A 26,404-nucleotide genomic window follows, 5' to 3' on the forward strand; every position below is an offset into this window, starting at 1 on the left:
TGACATGAAAAAACTATTTAATCGTAGCACTACGTTTGCTCAACGTGGTTGTTATACGTATGTATACATTTGTTCAACAGATCATCTTTTGACGTTTTCATCATCTTGCAGAAAGTATACTATAATCACGGTATTACAGTATTTACAGTAAAGCAATCGTTATTTAGTATTTGAAAGATTGGTGAGATCAATTCGAGTGGCAAATAAATATAAATTTCAATACGATCTTGTAATTTTTCAGGGTCTAAGATACAAATTTATCACCGCTGCAAAATTTCACTAACAACTCAAAAGTTAAAAGTCTATATCCGCCCAGTAACAAATAAGAACGTATCGATGAAAATTGTTCGCGACCAAAGTTGTGAGAATCGATCGGAATTCAACTCTACGGGGATCCGGTGTTTTCTAAATTGTTGCTAGGTTTTGTAAGCGACCCTATGATGTAAATCAATAACTTGTAATCGACGGAACTCGTTTATAGTTGGCAAGGTTGCGTGATCCCGAGAACAATATTGCAGAGTTTTACGTTTCGTGGAAATGGCTGCGGAGGTATTGCTTTTGAAATATTCGATGCAAAGCAAATGGTGTCTAATAACCTGCATGTAAAATAACTTGATCTTGTATTTTACAAAAGTATGCACATACATAGAAATAAGGAACTTTGTATTTAACGAAAATATATTTTACGTATATTTTATGAAAAAGTCGTACTCGGAGCTAATTATTCGTGAAACGAAATTAATCATTTTAATAAATGGAATTCGATACTTTTTGAAACTCAGTGGTTTTAGTTAACTATATCGATATCTATAGCGGCGATAGCTTTATTAAGGTCAAAAAAGGATAGTCACTTTTTATCCCTCTATACTTAATTTAAGATAGATTCGTCGATATTAAACGAAACAGATGTTATTGGAAAATTGTTTGAAATGCACAGGACAAATAATGTCAAAATAGAAATAGACGATACATACGTGTGACTATATTGTAACTTTGTTTCCTTTTTTTTTTTTCTTTCTTTCTTTCTTTTTTTTTTTTTTTTTTATCATACTCGAATTACAGAAAAATCGAACGTATACACGTACTATGCCAATACGTACGTCGATTACCGAACAATTTTTAATATCTCGAGCTACTAAACAAAGTTGCAATACGATTTTTATTTTAATTTTCGCATGATCTTTGACGAGAAGGGAAAAAACGGCGAGCCACGTTTCGCAACATAAAATTTGAAAATTAAATTTTTCCCATGCTGCTGAAAATGTGATCTTTCTCTCTTGTTACAGAGCCGTATAATATAGTTCGAACGCTCACCGTCGTGGAATTTTGTTATGCATATCGATACACGAACCGTTGATTTAAATAATATTTTCAATGGGACAACCCATCGACATCTGACTGTCGTCCAGAAGATAAATCGTGTGACTCGAAATCAAGACACTTTTTCGAATTAATTACGCCACAGGAGGATAGTTGGTCTACTTAAGGATGACTCGTATAAAAAGCGAAACCTAGTGAACGTAACTTAACGAACAGTGTGATTTTAACATCTTTTATTCATCATGTGTAATAATAAATTATTCTATACGAAATTGGAAGTATGTGAAAACTTTAATGGAAGATCGATACAATCGTATCATTTCCCAACAATAAGATAAGATAATCGAGGAAACGATTCATAAAATCTGTATTTAAATGTATAGGATTTTGTTTCAAATATATCTCCAAGTTTTGTGAAAGAAAAACAGAAAATTTCAATCGTATTTCTCTTTTAGTTCACCGAAAATTTGCTCCGATTTTTGGTTCAATGGAGTAGCTTTCTATAAAATGTCATAGATACAACGAAACTTACGAAAGGCGACGGATATTATATCTTTGAATCAGTTTGATCAAAATTATTCCTCTGACATGAAATCGATATGATCTTCGTGTAAAACACTTTGAAATTGCTTCTCACCAGGACAATGGCTTTTACTTACTCGACGATACGAGAGCCTGCATTATGGTGGAACTAGAAAAGCTTGATTAAACACGTTGCACGTATATCTACCTCGATGGCTGATGATGCAAGATAGTTGGCAGGAACATTAAAGGACATTGCTTCGTTCCAAACGGGACTGGTGGTCGCTTTTCTTACAGCAGTTTTCTTCTTCTTCACCCTCTTCTCTCCGCAAAGGAGATTTACTTTCACGAAGGAATCTAAGGTTTCTTTGTCCTGCGTAACACAATCAGGCGCGTCACGTGGAATATGAAAATGCTCAAATTGTCGATAACTTTCATGCATGAGGCATACGAACGACAGCAAGGAAACGTCAATTTCAGACATTGATTAAAAACGGAATCAAAGGAAACGAAACGAAACGAAACGAAACGAAAATGATTAACTTTTTAATAGTCGCACGAACCAAAGTTAAGTAACGAAAGTTGATGGGAAAAATTAGAGAACGAAAAGTAGAACGATTACTAAAATATGTAAATAAAGTAACAAGAAAATTTGGTAAATTCGATCGAGTTACCTGTGGTGGAAACAGATTTCGCGCCTTCAAAATCTGTACTGTTAATCGTTCGGCACTGGGCAGATAAGAGAGCGACAGTAGAACTTCTTGAATTTGTTCGGGTGGCTTCCGTTCACGTTCAATGTCTCCCCAAACTTCTTCGGTCGAGGTAGGAGAATCTAATCGTAAAATATTTAGCGGTACTTTGACAGAACCTACTATGTCATTCCTGGAGAAACGATCGTAATCGAGCACCTGTTGGACAGAAAAAGTTTGACTCGATTAAATCACCGATTTGCTGGTGCGCGTAACGTGAAAAATGCAATTTATAACTCGTATCGTAATAAATGTTAACGAAATATCAGCCTTCATTGATCGAAGGTTCTGCTAATATTTGTTAAAGGGTCGATAACATATTACAAAAATCTTGTTATATGCCGAAAGGAAAATTAATAAAAAAATTAAATGTCAAAAGATATAGCGTTGTTTAAATAGAACTCTGTTTGCACCAAACAGAAGCGAACAATACCGGTATAATTTATTTGAAGATAAAGGTGGTTTTTAAACAAAGTGAGAACCATCCGAATTTGATACATCTGTTTCTCCGTTTACATAAATTTATTGATTTCAATTTCTTAGAAACCCGATGCTTTTCCTATATCGAGATAATTTATCGTATTACGAATGTTATCGAACCAATGAAACAAACGAAACCGAGTTTTTCGAACGAAATAACACACGAACGAAAATAATTGTCGAATTGTTGTTCGATTTTGATATATCGAATAAATGGTAGAAAAGGACATGCGATATTTATTATGATGGAACCTAATAGCTAACACGGTAATAATGTGTCAATTGCCTGTAAAACTAGGGTCCTGTCTTGAAGTTCGTCGTTGCTGACGGGGAACTTGAATTGTTGGTCGAAGAACGGATTCGCCTCGTTACGGTATATCTGTGTCTGTCGTTTTCTCGAATCCACTTCAGGGCTGAGCGTCAGCTTCACGTAAGGATCGTTGAATCCTCCTTGATCACTTCCAGCCAGATCGTGAGCCTCGATCAGGTGTACATGCAGGTCCGATCGATCGAAGTCGTATTTGAATCGCAAATGCAGCCGGCCTAAACTCTTTCCATTTCTAAAACGACAACCAGCACGAAGACGCGCGTTATTTCGACCTCTATTCGTTTCTTATCGAACGTATCTGTACCAGAGTGATCTGAATTCGAATGACACGTGTTCTCCTGCAAATGTATCGTATAGATGTATGTCAAGTTGACTCGAGTTGGAGAACCAATATTAAACAAGCATAAAACCGAGGATGATATTATATCGACGACGATCCTTGTTTTTCTCAAGTTATTCAAATTATGCGATATATAATTGAATGAGCTTTGGTCTCTAAAGAGCCTCGTTTAAATTAGCGAATTCAGGTGCTTGAACTGAAACGAGGCAGAGTTCGAACGAGAGTAATAAGAGAGTTTGAGAGCATATATTTTACTTGAAGTAAATAACAAATTCTTAGATTGCTTGATCTCAAGTAGGCTAATTATAATCCGAACAAGGTTCGATAGTGGCAAAGTGATTTCAAATTGTTCCAGCTCATATCGATCGATGTCGTAAGAATTATATCAAATTCCATACATTGGATTCGACCGGAACAACGTATCACGATCAAATGGAACATAAAATTCTAAATATTTGTTTCTATTTCGAATCAAGCTCGAAATACTTATCTATCGGTTATATTCGCTTGGTGTCGAATAGATTGCATCGTATTTAACGATAAACACGGATCTACGCGCGCACATTGCTCAGTCGTATACGTGGTACACGTTCCAATTAGCAGACGCGGTAATACGAAGAAGCATTAACGCGTTCTTTGCCTATTGACCAGGTGATTAATCATCCGCGTGTCTCGCGTTCAAGTCAAATAAAACAGCCGACTTTCGTATCAGATTGCAGTATATCCGGTAACTCAATCCTTTTAGATGCTTTGCATGTTCCAGGCAGGAATAGATCGCGACATGTAGGTCGTGCGTATATGCAAATATAATACGCGTATCTGCAAAGTGGGCTAAAGTTGCGTAGTGTTTCGATCGTAGGAAAATATTAAACGTCCACGATAAACGATGACGCGTAATAATAGAAGCATAACGTTTCAATGGTATCGAATGATTTAATGTGAACATGTTCGTGATCCGATTATACACTATATTTTCTTCAACTGGTTTCTGCAACAACTGTAGCGACGTGAATTGACGTGTTACGAACACTCACAGGGTGCTAATATATCGTTTTAAAGTTGCGAAAGAGCAGCATAACGTAAGAATGAGAAATATTTGTGTATCAAATAGCTTAAATTAGATGGTTCGTTTCAACCTTTAGATTTTTATACGTATACATATATTGTGAATTCTATTGATTTAATTATCGAATAAAATTAATTTAATATCGATAGACTTTGTTGGTTGAACGTTTAATAAATTTTATTCTTGTTAACCGTGGTCTCTTATCTAGGAATAAAGAAGGAAAGCGAATATTTACCTATTGGATGATAAAATCTTTTACACGTACCCTCGAGCCTTAAGATAAATAGGTCCATCTCTTCGTTGGTAAAGATCAGGTTGTATAGAACCGAGTGGCGATGCCGGGGGAGGTGGTCCACCTTCGCTGCTGCATAAAAGGAGTACATATTACGTTTCAAGATTATAGATTAGAAAGGTAATCCTTATAACGGAGATTTCTTTTTCGGATAAAAAGATCATAGGTGGGAAATGATTGCGAGAAGCAAAATTAAAAATCAATAATTTATTCAGTCATACACGATCAAACCGTGATTATATCAACTGTGATTATTAACGTTCATGTGATTCTTCATTTGTCATCTACTACAAATTGACTTTAGTCGATTACGTTCAAGATCGCATCGTATAGATTTTAAATGACATATAACGATCTTCGTCTGATCACGGAATGATCGGGGAATACCTCACCTTCCAGAAATGCGCGACGGTGGAATAAGAAGAGGTGAAAGACTTCGACCAGCTGATCTGGAAGCTACGTGGGCAACGCTTATCGAGGAACCACCACACGAAGAGCTCACACCTGTTGCCAGAGACGACAAAGAGCTCTGAGATGGTGACGCGTTATTGCTCAGAAGACTTCCCGAACAACTTGCTGGACTCCCACATCGTGCATCTAACGATGCCGCACGTCCAGGTGATGGTGATCTGTGCGTTTCGCAATCGAGTGCAAGGTGCGTGTCAATTTTTCTTCGTTATATAATCAATTACGAATAATATACGAAGATGACGGGTGCAGTGAATGGCCAATGAACGACTAAGGAAAAATCGATGTTTAACGACATGTACCTTGAAACAGTGGTGCCGATAACGATAGCAATAATACAAAGATCGATCTCTTGTAGTAGTAGATTAAAGGCTTATTTTTATTAATTTTATCGTGGCATAATATAATTCAATTGATAAATATACTATTTATCTCTATACTAGTTATCAACTCTCCTATTTAATATTTTACGATATGATAATATTTATTCAAGTCTGATATTACCGTACTATACGGGTAATTAAGAAGTTCTTGAACGCCGTCAATATATTTATTGAAAAATCTGTCTCGTTTAATCGAGAGTAGCCGAAAAAACTTTTCTCGAGGACCGCTTTGTCACTTTAAGAATTCATTAAACATTCGTTAGCCGACCCGTCATGTCTCAGCTATGCCCGAGTAATTAACAAGATTTCATGGATTCAACGAAAACTCGTCGTCCAGTGCCGTTTAATAATTCTAATGGAAACATTTAATTTCGATCCTTTATATTATGCAGAACGTCTACCGCTTATAATTATTCGTCTGCCAAGAAAGAAACAAATAACGTAAAACGAATTTTTCACGTAGAATATAATCGTACGAAGGAAAGACTTTGTTCGGTCATTTCACGTGAAAATCGCTTTACATTTTATAAATAGTCTCTCGTATGCAGAGTAGCGGGCTCGATCGAGATTCACAGAAAAAAGCACCTTTATGTTATCATGTTATTCGATTATATCTTTAATTAAATCATACCTCGAACTCCTGCTGGGTGGATAAGAAGAAGCAGCGTGCAAAGGATCCCGATGATGGTGGTGCCGTCCATCAGGGCCAAATGGTCGAATCTGGGTCGAAGTTCCAGTGCGATGGACGGACGGTCCAGGCGCACCTTCCAACGAGCTCTGCGAGCTCACCGACGAATTTCTCGTGAACAATCGTCCCATGCTTCCGGATCCGCCACCACCGCCAGGATAGCTTCGACTTTGATGCGGCAAGCTCCCTGTTTCAGATGGTAATTAGATGTAATGTCGTTTACAGGCAATATTGACGAAGCTGGTAACGAAGCGATGATCAATGAGTCCCCGTCTACTCTATTATTACGTTCCACTTAACCTTTCGAAGATTCTCTAACACGATTGATCAGAAATTTCACTATTCTCGCAGTAATATTTTTTATGACCAAAAATTGTTTCTGGAGAGAGAAAGATCATTTAGAGTTCAATGTCATCGAATGTACCAGTAGAACCTGAAGCGTTCAGCTTTGATACAACCGAGGTCTGTGAATTTACAGTGGTGACACTATCTGATTTGACGAATTTACATGTATTTTTATTATAATTGTTCTATTTCTATTCTGAAATGACAGAAAATGAAATCACATGAAACGAATCACACGAAAAGAATCAAATTCTATAGCGGCATTCGACGGCAAATTTTCTAATCCCGTGGCTTGCTACACAAAGACCCTATCCTTCGGACAACATGATTGCCAGATGTCGAAACATCTTCATAGCATATTTTTAACTAGCCCAAGGAGCCGCTCTAAATAAATTAAGGTCCTTCAAACGAACAAATAGTCTTTGTCTTAACAGTCGCTAAATCTCCTATCAGCCGTATATATGGAGTGTTGTTGATAAATATACCGTTAAATATAAATATACTCTAGTACTTGTTCAGTACTGGTGAGCCCGACGTGATCAATTTGAGGTGGATAGATCGTTCCAATACTCGAGATACCTGCACAGAATTCTGATTATCGTCTTGTTAACCGATGATACCAATTTGACAGTGCTATACTAAATTTCTTCTTACTGCGATTAATTTCTTCACAGTCGATCGTTCCAATCACACCGTTTTATATCGAGTTGCAATTTCGATTTTCATCATTGCAATTTCGATCGAATAAAAGATACTTTGCTATACTGTGCACGTTCCAGCCACGAGTTTGACGTGCAACGGTGGATTACTTGGCGCGCGTACGAACTTTTCATTTTCGTAACATAATTTTAGAGCGCGACAGGGGAAAATTGGTATCTCTCGTCGATCGGTAATTTCCAAAGTAATCCGAAAGTAAGGATGGAAGAAACGATTGCGATATAGCGAGATCGTCGAAGATGAAAAGGTTCGTGTTATACTAATTTTCTAGCGAAGAATCTTACCTGATTCAATGACCACGGAGGAGCATGGCTGCACTGCGTGTTGTTCCTTGGCAACATTAAATTCCTGAAACAGAATTTGTATTTGTTAAAAGCATCGTTGGAGTAGAATTTATACGATTTCTTCCACCTATCGTTTTGTTTTTTCCGTTCCTTTTTTCAAAATACACGTATAAACATCTGTAAAAGAAGATTCTATAGAAAAAAATGACGTGGCTTCTTGCCACGAAACAACGCAACATCCCACCATCGCTGTCACTTATCCAATATGCTACATTTTTTCTTTTCACCTCTCCTTTCTATTGCAACAGTCTTCTAAATTAATTGGCCATTTTTTCACTCGTAAACCCGTCCAGTGATAACTCGAATTTAAAAGAGAAACAAAGCCAACAGTTCCTTTTAACCAGTCAGCGGAACGTTTACCCCCCAACATGCAAAAAAATGAATTTCGATTTCAAAGTTAAATTACGCGCACGTACGTGCTATCAAACGCGTTCGTGTTACGTGTGCGCCATACAATCTGGGTCAGCGTAAAAAGAAGAAAAATATCGAAAACGAAAAAAATATTGCGATGGAAAAATGGAAGAGAAGGAGGAGCACGACGAAATGCAGCAGAATGTCCGTGTTTCGATGTTGCGTAATATCGTCCGAAGGAGCCACAAAATTTCCAACGATTCGTTCAATTTTCTCGAAATATTCGACACAATTTCCGACGTTTCCCCCCCCCCCCCTGTTCCTGAACGAATCGTGTTCCCGTTCCAAGAGATCCTGTTTATTCCTGGATCCGTAACTAATAATTGTCTAACACGAATATATCGGCGAACCAGAGGAGGCCTACGACTCGTCTGTGTTTTTGGATATTGGCAACGGACACACTCGACGCCGGTTGAAAGAAAAGCCATCGATCTATTTTTAGAAAAACGTGTAAAAAATTTTGTTAACAAAAAAATTTATGTATTTTTTTTTATTTTTTTATTCTTTTTTTGTTAATGCAGAAATGTCTATTTTTTGTTTGTTTGTGTGTATTCGTAAAATCTTTTCAGAGAGTTGGAAAAAGTCTGAAACACGTGCCGTGTGTTTTTAGTGGAGAATTTCGAAGCTGTTTTTTTTAATATCGAATATTAATTTTTCGTCGAATCAATCTTTTGCGAACAAATACGTTTAAGTAAGTTTTACAAGTTGATATTAAATATTAGTTAATAAAGAAATAGTAAGGAAATCGTTTCGCTACATATTGCGGTATTCTATTTAGTTTTGAAACGGGGAGGCATCTAAGCAAGCATTTCCGCGGTTACGTAAATATTTGCGCACAATTTTGCTACCAATTTTGCTACCAATTTTGCAACCTCTATACCAGGTAAATATCGAGACGTTCGTTCAATCTTTTAAATTCGCCGATAGCAAATCTGTGTACACATGGAAGATAAGCAAATAGTATTGCGTATGTTGAAAGTTGTTCGAATAAGTTGCTGAGAAATTGCAATAAAAGAAATTACGGAAGACGGTTTCCTTAAAATACTCGTCAAATAAGTTTTGTCATATCTTCTGCAAATGTTATCTAAACATTAACGTGGATAAAATAGTAAAAGTAAAGAATTGAATATTTTCCAAAGCATAAAACGATGTCAACGAGAAACCAAAAGTTTTTTGCATTTAACTATATAAAAAAAAAAAAAAAAAAAAAAAAAAAAAAAAAAAAAAAAAAAAATATCATGGACGGAGCTAAAAAATGTTGTGAGTTAAAAAATAAAGAATTAAAAGTTGATCGATCAACCTAATATCCTGCCGTTTTTATTCTTTAGCTTAGCAACAGTTTTGGAAGAAAAGTTTATACAACGCGAGAAGATCACGTTAGATTTCGTGCGTTCTCCGCTTCTCATCACAGGCTTAAATAGATACGCGTACAACGTCATAACGTATAACGTCACAAAGTCCTTTTTTGTTCGTTCCTCGTCCAATTCTTTTATTACCACTTTCTAATTCCTATCGAATTTCATGTGCCCAATCAATATTCATGCGCCCAAAGGAAATGTTTTTTTGGTTGTTTTGTTACGGACTGAATCCAGGAAACTCTGAATCCAGGAAAATTGAAAGAATCGAAACTGTAGAATCGGTCTGTGAACGCTACAGAAAAATCGTAAAAATCCGAATATTCTGCTCGTGAAATCTTCCTGTATTTCCGTGAATATAACTTACGAGAGGGAAGTCTCTCAGCTTTGATAAAAACCAGAAACAAATACTCTTTTCTTCACTTCGTTTATAAAGTTGATACACAAAAGAAAACACTGATAATAAAGGCTTATCAGATAAATTTCTAAAAGAGAAATCGTTTTTATTTTACTGTCAACTATAGAACGAGGAGAGACTATTTTTATCAGAAGCAAGACTAACAGATTTATTAACCAATTTCTAAGAACAAGCGATCTGTCTTTCTGCCAACTCGCTAAAACCTGTTACCTCGTCTTTTTCAAGCGACCTCTAAAAAACGTTATCGATGAATAAACGTCGCTCGGTTAATCAATATTCCTTATCTGGGCGTTTCGGGAAACATCGTACATCTTCTCTATAAATTATCCTCGCGTTAATCTTAATAACCGTCCTTTAACTACTGTTACGAGGTAACAAACAGGCCGCGATCGCCGCGCAATTTTAACGAGCTCGAGGATACAAGCTAATTTCATTTCCGTTGTCACGATTCATCAGTCGAGCTTCGTGTTTTTCAATGGCGAAGCCCCGCCACTTTCTACGATTTCTAACGATCCGAGAAATATAGAGTAGCTTCGTTAATCACTTCTCTGCCAGCTAAGTTAATCACTTATCATATTTTCATACCACTCTGTTTCACCTATTTCTTCATCCTTTCCATCTTTTTCATCGTTTTCCACTTTTCTTCGCCGTTTAACCTTGCTCCAATTTCTCCACAAAGGCGCACAGGTTCGACAGTTGCGAAGTGCAAAGAGAGATCCTGGTCTATCGATGCGTTAATTAAATTGTTTTGCCATTTCGAAGCGCTACCGAAGGACGTTGCTGTTCAGAGATTATCACGGTGAAACGAGATTGCCAGATTAGAGAATATCGGATCGTTGAATCGTTTGATAAAATTCTCCGCGAAGAACGCGAAATCTACTTGCGAATCGACGCTTTAATTCGGAACGAGATACCGTTTCGCGAAGGATATTTCTGTCTGCTCGGGGCTAAAAGCTAACAAGAAATCGTTCAATTCCCAGAGCATGGCGGAGAATCATCGCTTTTACGTATACTCAACGTATAAATGTTTTCTTGGTAAATATTGTCATTGAGTATGTTTGACTGTACTATTTTCTCAATTGACATAGGCTTTTATTTCTTAATTGGAAGAGTAGTTAAATAATGTTGTTCATTGATTGAATTATAGATATTTTTGTAACGATTTATTTATTTATATACAAGGATTCATTCACTTTTACTATATCGTTATACTTGTACAAAGTACAAGAAGTTGTTGTATCCCATTCGCATTGATAGTAAAATTAAATTTAACTTACTTAAAATTTAGCATTCTTTGGATAAAATGTTTCGTTTCATGTTTGAAGGAATTTGTAACTAAGAAATGATCCAGTTAAGGTAAGTAAGTATAGAGATACTTTGGCTGTTTGGTTCATCGCGAGAAAGGTTACAAGTCTCTATGATAATGGAACGAATCTTTTAGAGCGGAAAAGGGGAGTTGCTTTTAAGTTTCTTTTTCCCTATGAAATTCCGGTAATATTGCTTCTTTTTAATCCTCGCAACAATAATGAGCGCCAGCAAACATATATGAAAATGAAATTAGGTCGCCGTACAAACAATTTTCAATCGTAAATTAAACGTCCTGTACGCGCGTATAGAAAATATTTTCATACATAAATACGAAGTTAAATAGACAGAACTCGAAAATTGTACCGTACAACGAGTTTCAAACGAAGTTTATAATCTTCTTGATGCGTGATAAATAAAATGGAGCCTGATTCCTTCGAGTTATCGTATTCACGTATATTGTATCTTCATTCATGAAAATCTCTCACTGAAAATCCACCGATAACCGTTCAAAATTATACCGACTTTTCCTCGAAATATTTTACGTAAAATGTCAAGGACATTTTATGATGCCCACTGAATCGCGATCCGAATTTAGGGAGAGACCGCGCGACAAATAACGTTGTAACGGTGAATCAAATCGAGAGCGTAACATTATTCTTGCAGATACTTTCAGATAGTTTCGTGATCAAAAAGATTAAACCGCGTTTATAAGAATACACATACAACAATATAACAACAACAACAACAACGATAATAATAATAAAGGCAATAATAAAGGTATAACACTCGCTACGCTACTTGTCCGACTAGGCAGAGCACTCGCTCGGTCTATTCTACTTGTCGAAATAGGCACACCGCTTCTAGCTGATTTACACTACTTGTCTGACAAGGCATAATGGCCGCTCGACCTATTCTACTTGTCTATCTATACTTATACCTACCGACACAACGGTCATAGTTGATCTACGCTACTTGTCTGATTAAAAACAACGCCTGCCTCTGTTCAGCTTAAACTACTTACCTGATTAGGCATATCTTTTAGTACCGCTTGTTTACACTACACTATCTCTACCTAGCTAGGCATAATGGGTTACTTCATCCATGCTACTTATTTAAATATGTACTTTTATTTCGCAACGTCGAGTACGACGAAACTGGCAACATGTTCAGCCGTGAAACTCATTTATTTCGTTTCTATGGCTACACATACGTGTAACATTGAAAACGTAATCTACCATTTTCCTGAATCTTTAACGTATCCTGTTTATTCTACTTGTCCGACTATGCGCACGCTCCCAACGAGCTTTCGCTTCGATAACAAATCTTGCAACGAAAAATCATTCCTCGCATTACTTCACAGTATTTCATATGTCGAATTTATTGTACCTTTATACTTGGAAGAAACATTTTATACTCGTGAATTTCAGAAATTCCTAGATAGCTTAAAATTTCTATCTCAAATACCTGGCACATTGGTTAAGATTCATTAAAGTCAAACAATTAAGTACGGCCACGCTCGCACAATTACGCATTTTTCATGTTTCTCGCCTCGAAAGTCAACGACAGTTTTTTGAACACCGCGACAGCCACGAATCGAACAATTCGAACTATACTGTACAATTCGAACTTACGAACTATATATCTGTGTGGTTTAATCGTCAGTTTATACAGCGATTAGCGAATTTATACGACGAATATCGTTGAATTCGCGTTAGTATTAATTTTTATTATTTAATTTCTATCATTAGATTTACGTTATTCTCCTCTTTTTTTAATGGCTTTGCTCTAGGATATCTGTGATTATTTCAGTATGTTTGCGACGATACAACGGCCAAGGCATATTTCTGTGCATTCAACAGAGAATTGTCATTTTCAGCTTGATTCTCCCCTTAGATCTCTTTATTATCCAAAGGATCGTGAAAAACGGCGGCTGAGATTAAAGAGATTTTATTTAGATATTCGGAACGAATGTCGCGAAAATTACGGTTGTCATATTGCGGAATATTCTATAGATCAGTGATAATTGGAACTAATTTTTTTATATTAAAGCAAAGTTAGAAATATTTTCTTCTTTAACCAACTAATCTAAGAACGTTTTATAAAATATTTCTATATATTTACATTTAACATATTCAAATCCATATTGAATTGACACCTATTAAACGTATCGTAACAAATAAATTTCGATATTTTAATATTTAAAGATATTTACAGATATTAACCTTTCGTTCGAAATATTCTAAAAATAGAATATTGTTTCGTCACTCGTATTTCGCTACTAAGCTTTTGCCACGATCTAACGTTACGTTCATTATATTTTCCTTCTCAAAAAAAAAAAAAAAAAAAAAAAAAAAAAGAGAAAAAGAAAAAAGGAAAACATTCCGAGGCTGCTTTATATTCAGACACCGCTGATTCTTGTCTAACTGTCCCACCATCGTTCTGTGTTGCAGCGAGCTTGCAAGGAAATAGGAGGAATAGGAAATAGGAAATAACGCTTCCTCCTACTAACAATGAATCGAGGCAAGATCGAGTAGAAGTGAACTCGTGCAGCCAAAGAGAATAATATTAAAAGCACGGAGATGCCCGTTCCAATCCCCTCGATTTCAGCAACAATCGGAAGCGTCGCTTCTTCGTTTACGTTTTAAACAATTTAGACGTACGAGAAAACTACCATACGCCATTGCGAATAAAAATACGGAGATAAATTTGATAGAGTGAATGTAAAATTATCTCTGTTGGCTCTTTCGAAGTGATGCTCATGAACGTTATGCAAGCTTCATATGTTCGGTAGATTCGCAATCGATGATGCACGTTTCAAAATGGTCACCATTTTTATCGATAAGAAAAGTGATAAAAGATCGAATTATTACCCCACGAAGTTCATTTTCATCTTATTTCATCTAAATGCATCGATCAATTTTAAGCAATTAGAAATGTGTATCAAGATTAAGGTGTAGAAATATGGAGAAGAATAAGAAGAATGAGAAAAATGTGGCAAAATGGATGGAAATCAAACGTTAGAAAAATAAAATATATATAATTAGGTAATTAGAGTGACTAAGCAGTTGATCATTAAAATGGTACTTTAAAGAACAAAAGAAACAGATGAACGAGTGGCTATGTTTAGTAATGCGATATTCATTTATATTTGAACACCAAGTATTGTTCTTTTCGTACCTTCCATTTTAAGAATCAGACCATGTCCTGACAAATTTTATGTCGAATAAAAGAAATAAAATAAAGTGAAGTAAAGCATAAAGTATTGGCGTAATAAGGCGTAGGAATTTTAAATCTTCTTCAAAGGTGATAAGGTAAAAGTCGTTTTACATAGATCGTTTAAATAAACATTAAAATTTACCGTAGGTGGCGACAGCGAAACGACAAGCTCAGTTATAAAATATAAACCGAGCATGGGACAATTCCAATTTTCTTGACAGAAGAATCTCTTACTTGCAAGCTAAAGTGCTTAAGAATGCTCTTTTCGAACATGCTGCACGACTGTCGTTATTTTCGCGCATAGTAGAACAGACGTTACAGCGTAATCAGTTGTTCGAGGAATCACTTTTAGCGACGAATTTTTAAATTGCATCATATTTGTTTTATTTATTTTTTTTTCGATAAAAGAACATTGCTATCTCTTCAAAAATCTAATAACACAAGTTTAACTTTTGATTTTCATAAAAATATCATTGCTCTTCCATTGTCAAGATTCGTATTAATCGATAGTTTTTGGTTGCTGGTAAAAGGTGAAAACAACTCGGTGTTGTTTCTTAGTCTTTCTGCAGTTTCTCCATTTCCATTCAACTTTCCTTTTCTCGAAATCTTCGTGAATCGAAATCACCTGTTAAATTGGTTTACGCCAGCTATTACCTTTCTCGAATACGCCCTCTATCGCTGTATTTCTTGCTGGAATAAGGAATAACGTTTCCAAAGGTACAGAGTAAATCTTCATTGTTCCAGTTGGCGGTTGCACGGGTGGCTGTTCGCACAGTTTCGTACTATTTCTTCCGCTAGTAAAAACAATCCCTATCAATTTTCGACATTCGCGCTCCTGTGCGAGAATAAAGGCGTTACGAAATGACAATACATCAACATTGTTTTTAAAATCCGCCATTATTTTTTATCATCACGGTTAATGAAATATTTTATACTTTATAAAGTTACGTCGTTCGACTTTGTTTAACTTCAATTTCCTTTATGATCAAAATTTTGACCGAAAATTCCCCATTATTTCGTTATTACCGAAATTTTACAAGAATCACGCAAATATTATATCTTTTATGAGAAATGCAGGAATATCTCGTATTCGACTAAAGACAACATATGATCTACATCGCGTATGTATTTTACGAAATTCAATATTAAATTTGGATCGTACCGACAGAAAAACGTTGATCTCCCATCCATATTTTGAAACATTCTGCATAAATAGAAATTTATAAAAGTTCGAAGGGTGTGTATATATATGAAACGAGAAAAAAGGTAAATAATAGCGAAGTAAAGATACTGAAAATGTTATCGCGAAGTTGAATAACTTTTTCTCGACTTTTTTTCAACTACTTCTTCTGCTCGACATCGCCTCATTTAATATTACTTACAATCAGAAGAAGTGTACTCCATCAGGTATTTCACTATGCCACTCAACGTTCGATTATTTGATCTGGAAACCTCTATGTTACCTTTCTTATTTCTTTACCGTCTATTCGCTATTTTTCTTACAGTTTTCTTGTTATCCGCCTGTTGCGAATTATCGACTAAAGAGCAACCGATCAGGTCAAACCGATCCGTAGGATGAATAATATCTGCACATTTAACGCAGCGGTGATCGTGGTTGCAATATTTCTGCGTGTGGCCGTACCTTTGGCACCTTTTACATTGAGCTATCTCTTTTTTTTTATAAAAGGTGGTTCAATTTTTACTATAGAATTCATCGAACGATTGATATTATAGGCTTCTTTGTTATTTAGCTCTTTTGCTTTAAGTCAATAAAGAATAAGGATAGCGGGTTTTTTTTCTGATTCTACGCCTTATATTGCAAATGTTGGTTAACGTTGGTGGCCATGATTTAAGAGTTCAAGTTTCAATTTATCTAAGTTAGCTGAGTGCTGGATGTTGCGTAGTACCATATGAAAACGTCTTTCTTGTTTCAGTTGATATGTGCGGATATGTGTGTTTGCGTGTTTGTGTGTTTCATTTTTAGTATGTAATCCTCTTTGTCAATATCTTTCTCGATGGACTTTACCATTGTTTGAATGTCGATAACATCATCAATGAAGAAAATTGGTGGGGAAGGAGGATCTTTTTTGTGCGTTGATTTGTTGATATTTCGACTACGTCCATAGAATCGTCTGTAGATTCTAATATTGCGAATCTGTTGTAAGTGATAACATGGCTTGTTGACGGTTCGATCTGACTAGTGTTTATATTTTTTTTGACTGCATCTAGCTTACGTTTTCTGATGTTGTTTGCGTGGTTTGAAAGATGGAATCTAGTTACTTGGGCCATCATCGAGCTAGTTAATTCAAATTGAAATAACTAGTCGGGAGGCTACGATTTGGATCAGAGATTACAAGTGTTGGATTTTCCACGAGTAAGTTTAGAAAACGCTTGGTTCATTTCTGTTTCAACTCACTTTCGACGGACAAACTATTTGTCTGAACGTACTACGATAGAAAAATGAACAATTTTCTCGGTGATTCCTTTTATTTCGTCAATTTTATTTGACCAAAAATTTATGCAACCGCAAATTTCCTCGCTTTGAAAAATACCGACGTTATTCTTATGTCGACAGACGTCAGAATCTTAATGGATTCTTAGATTTCTGGATTCTCAGGTTTCTAGACTTCTAAATTCCTAGATTTCTAAAAGTCGAGATTCACAAATTCCTAGGATTTGCGGACGAATAAGACGGAGATGCTTTCTCGAAAAGTACAAGGGCACAAGCACATCTCTCGTTTAAAAATCACAAAGTAGAGTGATTTCGCAACGCTTCGATAAACGCCAAAGCGTTGATCAACATTTATGATAGATTTAGATCGAGCGAACAAAGTAGAAAATTGTCACGTTGTTTTCGTTCAACCCGTCTTATATGCAAGTAGGCATGCACTATGCTTAAGCATGATTCGATGCAACGTAACGTGATTACATGGTCGGGCGTAATGAATGTTCGTTAATTGTCACTTGTCTTTTGACTCGTGTTCTTCAAGCGAATAATTACGCGGGTTTTCAAAATCACCTACGAGTTATTCCGCTCGAGAAACGCGTGTAACAGGTACCGTGTACCATGGACAAGTTCGTGTCTCGTCGAAGAACTCGTGTATTAAAAACATGTAGATAACATGATTTAACATAAAAAATAATTTAAATTTTGTTTCAACGAGTGGTTCAATTGCGGATGCAGACGAACGAGGATTTAATTAAGCGGTGAAAAAATTTGTTCCCATCGATTACATCTACATGGCCGAATAGAGTGTGCTTTTTAATTACGTAACATTGCTCTTGCTGAATGCAGAAATCATTCGGCACGGATGAAATACGCTGTTAAAACAGAGAGTACGCCCGTCACGTTGTACGCAGCTACATTATTGGAATCGTAGCTTTTTCGAGTTTCGCATCAGCAATCCGATGTTTTAACCGTAGCAGATATTTTAACGTTGTATACGTTATTTATATTTGTAGAATTGTCAAAACAGAAATTTCAGTCGCCTCGCAGCATTCCTCCTCTCCGTTCGATTTTCTATCTATAATAAAACGCCGGTATTTTAAATACTTATTAAAATTAACTTCAATTTGAATGAGAATTTACTTTGTGGATTTCGTTAAATATATTTACAGATATTTTAGAACGTACAATACAAAGTTAATCGCAAGCGTTGCCCGCTCGATGATATTCGTTATAAGATTGCGCGATACTGCGATACTCATACTAATTGTTATGCTACACTCGTTCGTTATACTTATTCGCCCGACTGATCATCTCGATGACTCGATATTGACATTGATTCTCGCGACTGATTGACTATGTCTAGAAAACATGGTCGTTTATTTATACTGGTCGACGGGGATACCGGAAGGTTTGGACTTGTCGTCGGTTGTCGGTTGCACGTAGCAGCGAAATTGAATTGTTCACAGTTTCTTTATTATATTATGTGCGTCGTACAGTGTTAATTCTCTGTGGCGAAACAACTACGTGAGGCATTTTCGAATCGAAACGTCCTAAGATGCATATGCCGCTACAACTTGCCAGATAACATCAGGTAAGTTTATCGATGACCATTAGACCGCGAATTTTCACGCAATTATGGCAATGTTAAAGGTGTAAAAATATTGCGGAAGAATGTATAAAATGTTTAAATTAAAGCGCTCCACATAATATTTAGTACTGTATCTGTGTATAGGTTCCATTTCTTCCTCTGAAATTCTCAAAGTATCGAGCACCCTCCAGCGATTGTTTCGACTCTATTTAAAAAGTGGTTGCGCAAATGGCGCTTCAAAATAAATGAAAATAAATCCAGTCATATAACCTTCACGCTGCGAAAACAATCCTGTTCACGGATGACCATAAATAATATTCCAATTCCAAACAAAGATACAGTCAGATATCTGGGCATGATCCTGGACAGAAGAATGACATGGAAACGGCACATCGTAGATAAATCCAAACAACTGAAATCAAAGCTAAAAACATTCTACTGGCTCATTGCCAGACTGGCTCAAATTCAACTTAAATATGCAGAGTAAAATAATGCTATATAAAGCCATACTAAAACCTGTTTGAACCTATGGGATCCAACTATGGGGAACAGCGAGTAATTCCAACATAGAAGTTTTCCAACGATTCCAATCAAATACTCTAAGATCCTTAATAGACGCACCTTGCTATGTTACCAACGAAACGATACATCGCGATCTTAAGATACCCACAGTTAAAGAAAAAATATGCAAATTCAGTAACAGATATAATACAACAGTTAACCCATTAGTTACCCAATTACTTGACACAACGGATCAGATTCGCGGACTAAAAAGACAATACCCTTTAGATTTAAGCATTAAATTCAACTAGAATCAAACATACTATAAACTCTTACAGTACACATTACAGTTACAATGTTACAGTACCACGCCAAAATAATTTACTAATAATTCTCGATGAGAATTAAACGTAAAACGTCTACCAAATAAAATTATCGAGTACGTACGAGAAAATAAATCCTTGGAAATTCAAGGATTCCCTAGAACCTCAAGCAAGCAGAAAATCGAGATGTCTTCGTGTCAAGAAAAGTTCCATTTTTTATTTTTGTGGCGACACTCGACGACGGAACATTCCGAGGGCCTCGCGACACAAAGCGCTATACCATGAAAGCGTAAGGCCGGTATGCCTAATGTACCATCGATGTCCCTACGGTCCTTCCGCCGAATATTCGGAAGAATGCATACGCGGCAACGGGTGCGTAGTAGGTATGATGTCGAGGGGCAACGAAAGAAAAGAATCTGTCCAAAGATTCATTCGGTTTTGAACAAAGTGCGAGGAGTCAAGTGTAACAGCGAAGCAAATGTCACGACCGGCACACTTCAAAACCGATAGGCTGTTGACGGAACCCACCAGACGGCAAGGGAGTGTTATTTCATAACGTAACCACTTGTGTAGGGACGCGACCGAGTTGCAAGAGCTTCAGTCTTGGAAAGTCACGGCTGCAGCTCGAAACTAAACTATCATTATTGTAGTCAGGGTGTTGGTAAATAATATTTCTTTCTTTTTTTTATTTTCATCTTCGATCTTTTACGTGACACAAACATAATCGAGAAACGGGGAATGTCGATTGTTGATTGTTGGTTGTTGACTGTTGATTGTTAAATAAATTATATTGTTGAACATCGAGAGTATTTCTTGGGCACTTTACATCAAACGCCACCTTATTTTATTTGTTATTATAACTAACTATTTAGAATCATGGCGATGTACATAGCGATGTATTATAAGTTTGAGCTCAAATTCTCATCTGAAATTCACGTATCAATTTTAATTCTTCCACGTAACGTGATGAAATTTCTCCTCGCGTATATACAGTATGCACGAAACGCATACAAGAAAGTTCAACGTTTACAATATCTTGTGTATCGAAAAGCATCGCGTCGGTCGAGAATGCAATTTACATCATTATATCACGAAATATATCGCCAGTTTGGTACGCTGAAAGCTTCTGCTTCATAGTAGACATAGGCTCTAGAGCAAATAGCAGCTACAATGACTATCGAGCATCTTGGGTTAATTTCATACTCGATTGCTGATATTCCTCCTCTTGCTCCTCCTCCCTTTCTCTCTCTCCCTCCCTCCCCCCCTCACTCTCTCTCTCTCTCTCTCTCTCACTCTCTCACTCACTCTCTCTCTCTCTCCCTTTTTGTCTCTGTCTGTTTGTCTGTCTGTCTGTCTCCCTTATACTCTCTTTTGATCTTCGCTGTTTGATCGAAATTAAACCTCCCAATAATCGCGTAAGCGTCTTCTCAGAATTAGAAACATGGCGATAGAGAAACATCAAAGAAGTAAAAATTATTGTTCGAGCAAAATTAAGATAGTATTAGACGGTTACGAAAGTAAACATTTCGATTATTGCGCTGTAGAATGAGTTAAACAGATTGGAATTTCCAAGACAAACTAGTCGCTTCCCGAAGCAGATTATTTTTATTAGCAACTATTTCCAAGATTATTACTGTCAAGTTAGATTATTGGAACTTTGCCAACGCGTAGAATGTGAATCAAACTTTTTCCAATTTTTTACATATAGATCATCTAAATTTGTTATGTCTCGATCTTCGATGGAAAGAGGATTTTGAATATCTTAAGAAAATCACGTAATTGGAATCATTATTACATTATTACATACATTATTACATACATACATTATTACACTTGGCATACTTAAATGTCCTAACAACATACGTGACAACAGTGTCAATGTCACTGATATCAACACAGTAATTTCTCTCGTTTCCATAGGTTTTTGTCTGAAAGTTGATAGGTTTTTATATTCTGTCAAATCCCAACATATAACGGAACATACAGCGTTTGCAAGCTGAAAACTTTTGGTCACTTTAGGTATATGCCAACGTGTATAGTCCAACCACGAGTTACCGCAAAACCAGAATTACCGGATATTCGAAATAATCGGTGGACAACGGGCAACGAAATTCACGCCACGGTTTAATTACGTATCGACGGCCGAATCGTTTCTTACTAATTAATTCAGGACGTCGCGTAAATATTGCAATAATCATGCGGCCCGTTAATATTATTCAAGTGAATTCAGGCCACAGGTAGGTAAATAATGAAGTTTGGGATCAACGACCGGTGGGTCGGTGCCACTGCGACTGCAACATGCTGCCCTAAGCCTACAATAGCAATGATGCTTTCAGCGTGCCTAATTGAAAGTGGCAATACATTTCGCGTGTGTAATAATGGAAATTACATTGTGTGCACGTTACTTGGAGAAGAGGCGAGCCAAAATTCTACCCTCCAGAGACGTAGTATCCGATGCACTCTCGATACTCGCTTCAATTTACAACGCAAGGACGTTTAACATATTTCACCACCTAATTTTCTTCAGTTCAAACAACGTTTCACGTTGAAGAAAAAAAACAACAAAAAAGCCAAACAATTGCGAGAAGCAAGTTCCTCTAACGATCGATTTACATGTAAATATCATATTGGTACAGTATGATGCTATTCGTATTCGTGTAAGGTATTACACGGTATAATTATAAATATATATTACTTGTATACTAGAAGGTTTTTAATAAATGAGTTATGATTTTTTGACTTCCTAATTTTGATAATAATCCCGTTAGCTAAAAGCGAGTAATACGACGTAGTTGGAAAAGGGAACGAGCTTGTTAAATTTAAAAATTATTTCCATGTAAAAGACAAAGAATATTAATTATAATTATAATATAGGTATTATTCTGCTAATTGATGATCCAAGGGAAATATGTTTGAAGAGATGCTCAATTTATTTTATTTCAAATTCATTGCATTTAAGCTTCGTTAACAATCGCATCTTTGATTAAGCCACACTTATCGGTAGAACGTTCCCGTCGTACCGATATCGATCGATGGTTCATTAATATTCCTATTGATGCGTGTTTCATACTTTTAGCATCATGAATCGTCGTACTTGTTTGCTCCTTATAAGCGTACAACTAATTCGAACGTGCCGAACGCATTTGCATATTGTCCATAGCTAATCTTGCTTGCAAGAGCCTATAATTAACCAAAACGTTGTATACCTGTAATTTAGTAATTTGCATGTAATTCAAGAGACTGAGATACCAATTTGCTTGTGATTCACGTTACAGGACACGCTTCTTTTAATTCGATATCCTTTTACCAATGTTTTCTAATCTCAAAAGAGGAATTTCTTCAATTAAATTTTCAATTCTCTTGACCTTAAATTTTAATTCATCTAATATATTATCTAGAATCAAACATACGATAAACCTTTATTAAACACGACATAGTACCACGCCAGAATAATTTACTTGTAATTCTCAATAAGAATTGATTGCAATAAAATGCCAAATAAATTCCAAATAAAAAAAAAATCTAATATATTACATACTTTTTGCTTGTGTACTTCATTAACGTATAATTGGAATATAAATTTTCAATCGTATATATCTTTCCCGTTATAATATCGACGCTTGAAAAAATGAACTCTTTACCGAAAACTAATTCAATTTCAATTCCGAAAATATCCTAACGAAGCAGAGGAAAAGGGAATAAATGAAACAAATATAAGGGAATGGTATCGATTTAGATGTAAAGTGTCCAATGAAAAGGGACAAACGTAACATGAATAGAATAACACGTAATAACTCGGCTGGCTATCGCCCAACGACAAGGATACGGATTATCCGACCAATTATTACTAAATGAACATGCAAATCGGATTCACATCAACTCGTATTATGGCACACATACCCAGCGATTATACATGCTCCAATTCAGATAACGGAGATCTGCATACGTAAATAGCAATTTTGATTTCGTTTCTTCGCGCGATTCATACGATATAAACGAGAAGTTTATAAAATCTTTGAAATTTTGTACATTAAAATTTATTCCACGGTTCCATGAGAACTATTCTTGAGAAAAAAGAAAGAAGAGAAATTGAATTGTCTATCGAATTGCTAGCATGAAGTTTTAACCTTTTTCCACGAGGATTTTTCGCTTTTCCGAACGATTTCTCCGGCAATTGGCCTATCCAGCTCTAGTAAATAACCAATCTGTGTGTTCCACTTTGGAAACACGGTCGTTTCCAGAAGCATCAGCGATACTTGTACGTCAAACTTGAAATCGATTCGTTCGTTGCATATTTTAGAATATTAGCACCGGTAAGGGAAAATTGTATTCAAGATACTACTACACAATAGATAAAGACAGATATAATGTAATTTCAACAAATTTATTATTAGCATTTTTTAATACGACATTTTTGGAAAATGTTGTGCTGCTAAAGGTCGGCGAAAAAAGACCTTTCCATCTTCCTCGTGAAATATGGAATAATAAATGAATAAATAATGTGACATATATTTGAAATTCATAAAATAACTAATACAACCACCATGATTTAAGAATGTTTGTATTTTCGAGCTATCGCGGGGAGACGCGGTCGTTAGAATACGCGTCAACGGGAGTCGTAAATTCCCGTTACGATTAGAATAATCGACACCACGAATAGTTCGATCCCCTGATTTCGGTTAGGATAATAGGGGTGATTCAGTTAGTATAACACTGTGGTTCACAGAGTTAAAGTATATATTTCCAACACTTTGTACAATCACACAAAGTAGTAACGCCGTTGATTAAGATACAGATAACGAAGAGAAGGATTATTCTTAGATGAGAGGAGTGAGAGCTATAGGAGCTCTAGGCCCGTGAGAGCTATAGGAGCTGTCGGACTTGTGGGCACCGCGAGAGATGATGGAAAACTCTGAAGTTCGTCCTGATGTGATTACGGAGGAAAGCTCGGTATGGGTGTGCCCTTTGAACGAAGAACGCGGATTCGTTGCTTACATTTTTAGTTAGGAAAGGTGAGGACAAGGATCCGCGCTACCCATTGGCTAAGACGTTAACGCTTGCAGATGGGAGATGTAAGCACCCCATCGGTATGACTCGTGGGAAAATCCAGACATTTCTATTCTATTCTATTTCTATTCTAAATGCCTGGTTTTCCCTATCATATAATTACCAGTTTTTCCCGTTATAAATACCAGCTTTCTCCGTAATCTTTAAGCACGCTCAATAGACCTAATGACTTGTTTAAGTACCAGATATAAACCCAAAATACTTGCAGGATTTAAGGTTCCTGCAAGCTAATGAGACTCGGTTTATGGTGGGCCTTAGGTTTATTGAGGGTTTCTCTAACGACGCTTGGGCCTTTACGGTCAGACAATAGAAGACGTCGCGCGGACCTTTTCACGCGACGTAACAATGTTCTTTAAGCCTATTCGTAAAATAAAAAACGACGGAACATTAAATCCCAGTAATTCGTACAAATCATAGATATTACATTCGTGGAAATGCAAATGTCGCCCTTTCGAGTAAAATCCCTGTAGAAATCAATGGAGACCGGCGTAATATCTACCGTGTCAAACAGCGTTTGACGCGTAAAATCCTATCAGAATGGCGGCATCGGGATTTTGCTTCAAGAACACGCGAAACCTTGGGAAGATTAATTGTCACGATGAAAGGAAAAGTAGTGTTTTAACAGGTCAAGAGAGAGAGAGAGAGAGAGAGAGAATTACACGAATACATTGAGATAAACAGATATTTGTTAAACAATTAGTCTGTAGCGAATCGATATGAACTTTTACAGCTTATTAGTTTCTTTTCTTTTATAAGAAAATAATAGAACCACAACATTTTTTGCTTTATTTATATTATATTATTTATATATGTCGGGTTGGCGTTAGGATTAGAGTTAGGGGCGTGAAACGGATTTTCATTTGGATTAGACGTCGTCGTTATGCAACAGAGGAGATATTTACTAGCGCAAATATGATTATTAGAGAATTTGACAAGTAATTGTGATAATTAGATACTCGAGAAGCTAATGACAATGATCCTAGATTCAATAACGAATCCGCGGTAAACGGGATAGCGAACTTTACTTTTCGTCAACGTCTAAGTTGTATTCAATGTTAAAACGTGGAGTAATCACTGCGTGTAAGATCGATACTTTAATCGCTGATGATATCGTACGAAAAACTATCCCTCCGTCGCTATGATGGGTGTGTCTAAGGGCACAAGGTCATCGGATTCGTGGAGAAAAGCCTTCGTTCGGAGAGTGAGGGAAATTGACGTTACTGTTAATTGATCAATTTCCATGTTGGTGGTTAGAGAAGGATACTAGCCGCCCTTGAGGGAAAGTTGCTAGCGGGAAGCGTCGTTCGTGGAAAAATAGATTCCTCCCATCTTCCCGTAGTCGGGACAAATACTGTTTGCCCGTTTGAAGAACTTTAGATAACTGAAACTTAAGATTTATAACGGGTCCTCAGGCTAGCTAAATATATACTGTGGAGATGCGTTGATATCTAGCGATCATCTTACCCGAAGAATAGGGTCTGCGTGTGGCGAGCCACGGGACAGAAACCATTGGAATGTTTACCGTCGCGTGCCGCTACAACTATTTCTTTTAAGGAGAGCTATAGAATACTCCATGCCTTTGTTAGACAAAACGTTCATCCCTTAACCGCGGCTACGTTCGGCGACTGGTTGTCGCCTCGAGCCCAAGCTCGCTATCATAAATCTCGAACAAATACAATCGGATTGAATGACGACAATTGCTTGATTACGGCTATGGTGGAATCCA

General features: G+C 36.5%; 1 protein-coding gene and 1 long non-coding RNA gene across 2 annotated transcripts in view; one reads left to right on the plus strand and one right to left on the minus strand.

The window, feature by feature from the left end:
• Positions 1 to 26,404, minus strand: part of LOC100647134 (synaptotagmin-6) — a 98,544-nt gene that overhangs the window by 4,196 nt on the left and 67,944 nt on the right. The window contains exons 3-9 of the mRNA XM_003394035.4: positions 7,983 to 8,046; positions 6,580 to 6,823; positions 5,490 to 5,726; positions 5,071 to 5,166; positions 3,358 to 3,631; positions 2,517 to 2,750; positions 2,051 to 2,215 (exon numbers count right to left, since the gene is read on the minus strand). Coding sequence (XP_003394083.1) covers positions 2,051 to 2,215; positions 2,517 to 2,750; positions 3,358 to 3,631; positions 5,071 to 5,166; positions 5,490 to 5,726; positions 6,580 to 6,823; positions 7,983 to 8,046 — 1,314 coding nt within the window. The remainder of the gene's footprint in view (positions 1 to 2,050; positions 2,216 to 2,516; positions 2,751 to 3,357; positions 3,632 to 5,070; positions 5,167 to 5,489; positions 5,727 to 6,579; positions 6,824 to 7,982; positions 8,047 to 26,404) is intronic.
• On the plus strand, positions 3,985 to 5,274 carry LOC125386105. Its single transcript, XR_007225974.1, has 2 exons — positions 3,985 to 4,818; positions 5,014 to 5,274. It is a non-coding gene; the product is annotated as an uncharacterized LOC125386105 (long non-coding RNA).

Source organism: Bombus terrestris, chromosome 2, assembly GCF_910591885.1.
Source record: "Bombus terrestris chromosome 2, iyBomTerr1.2, whole genome shotgun sequence".
Classification (NCBI taxonomy): domain Eukaryota; kingdom Metazoa; phylum Arthropoda; class Insecta; order Hymenoptera; family Apidae; genus Bombus; species Bombus terrestris.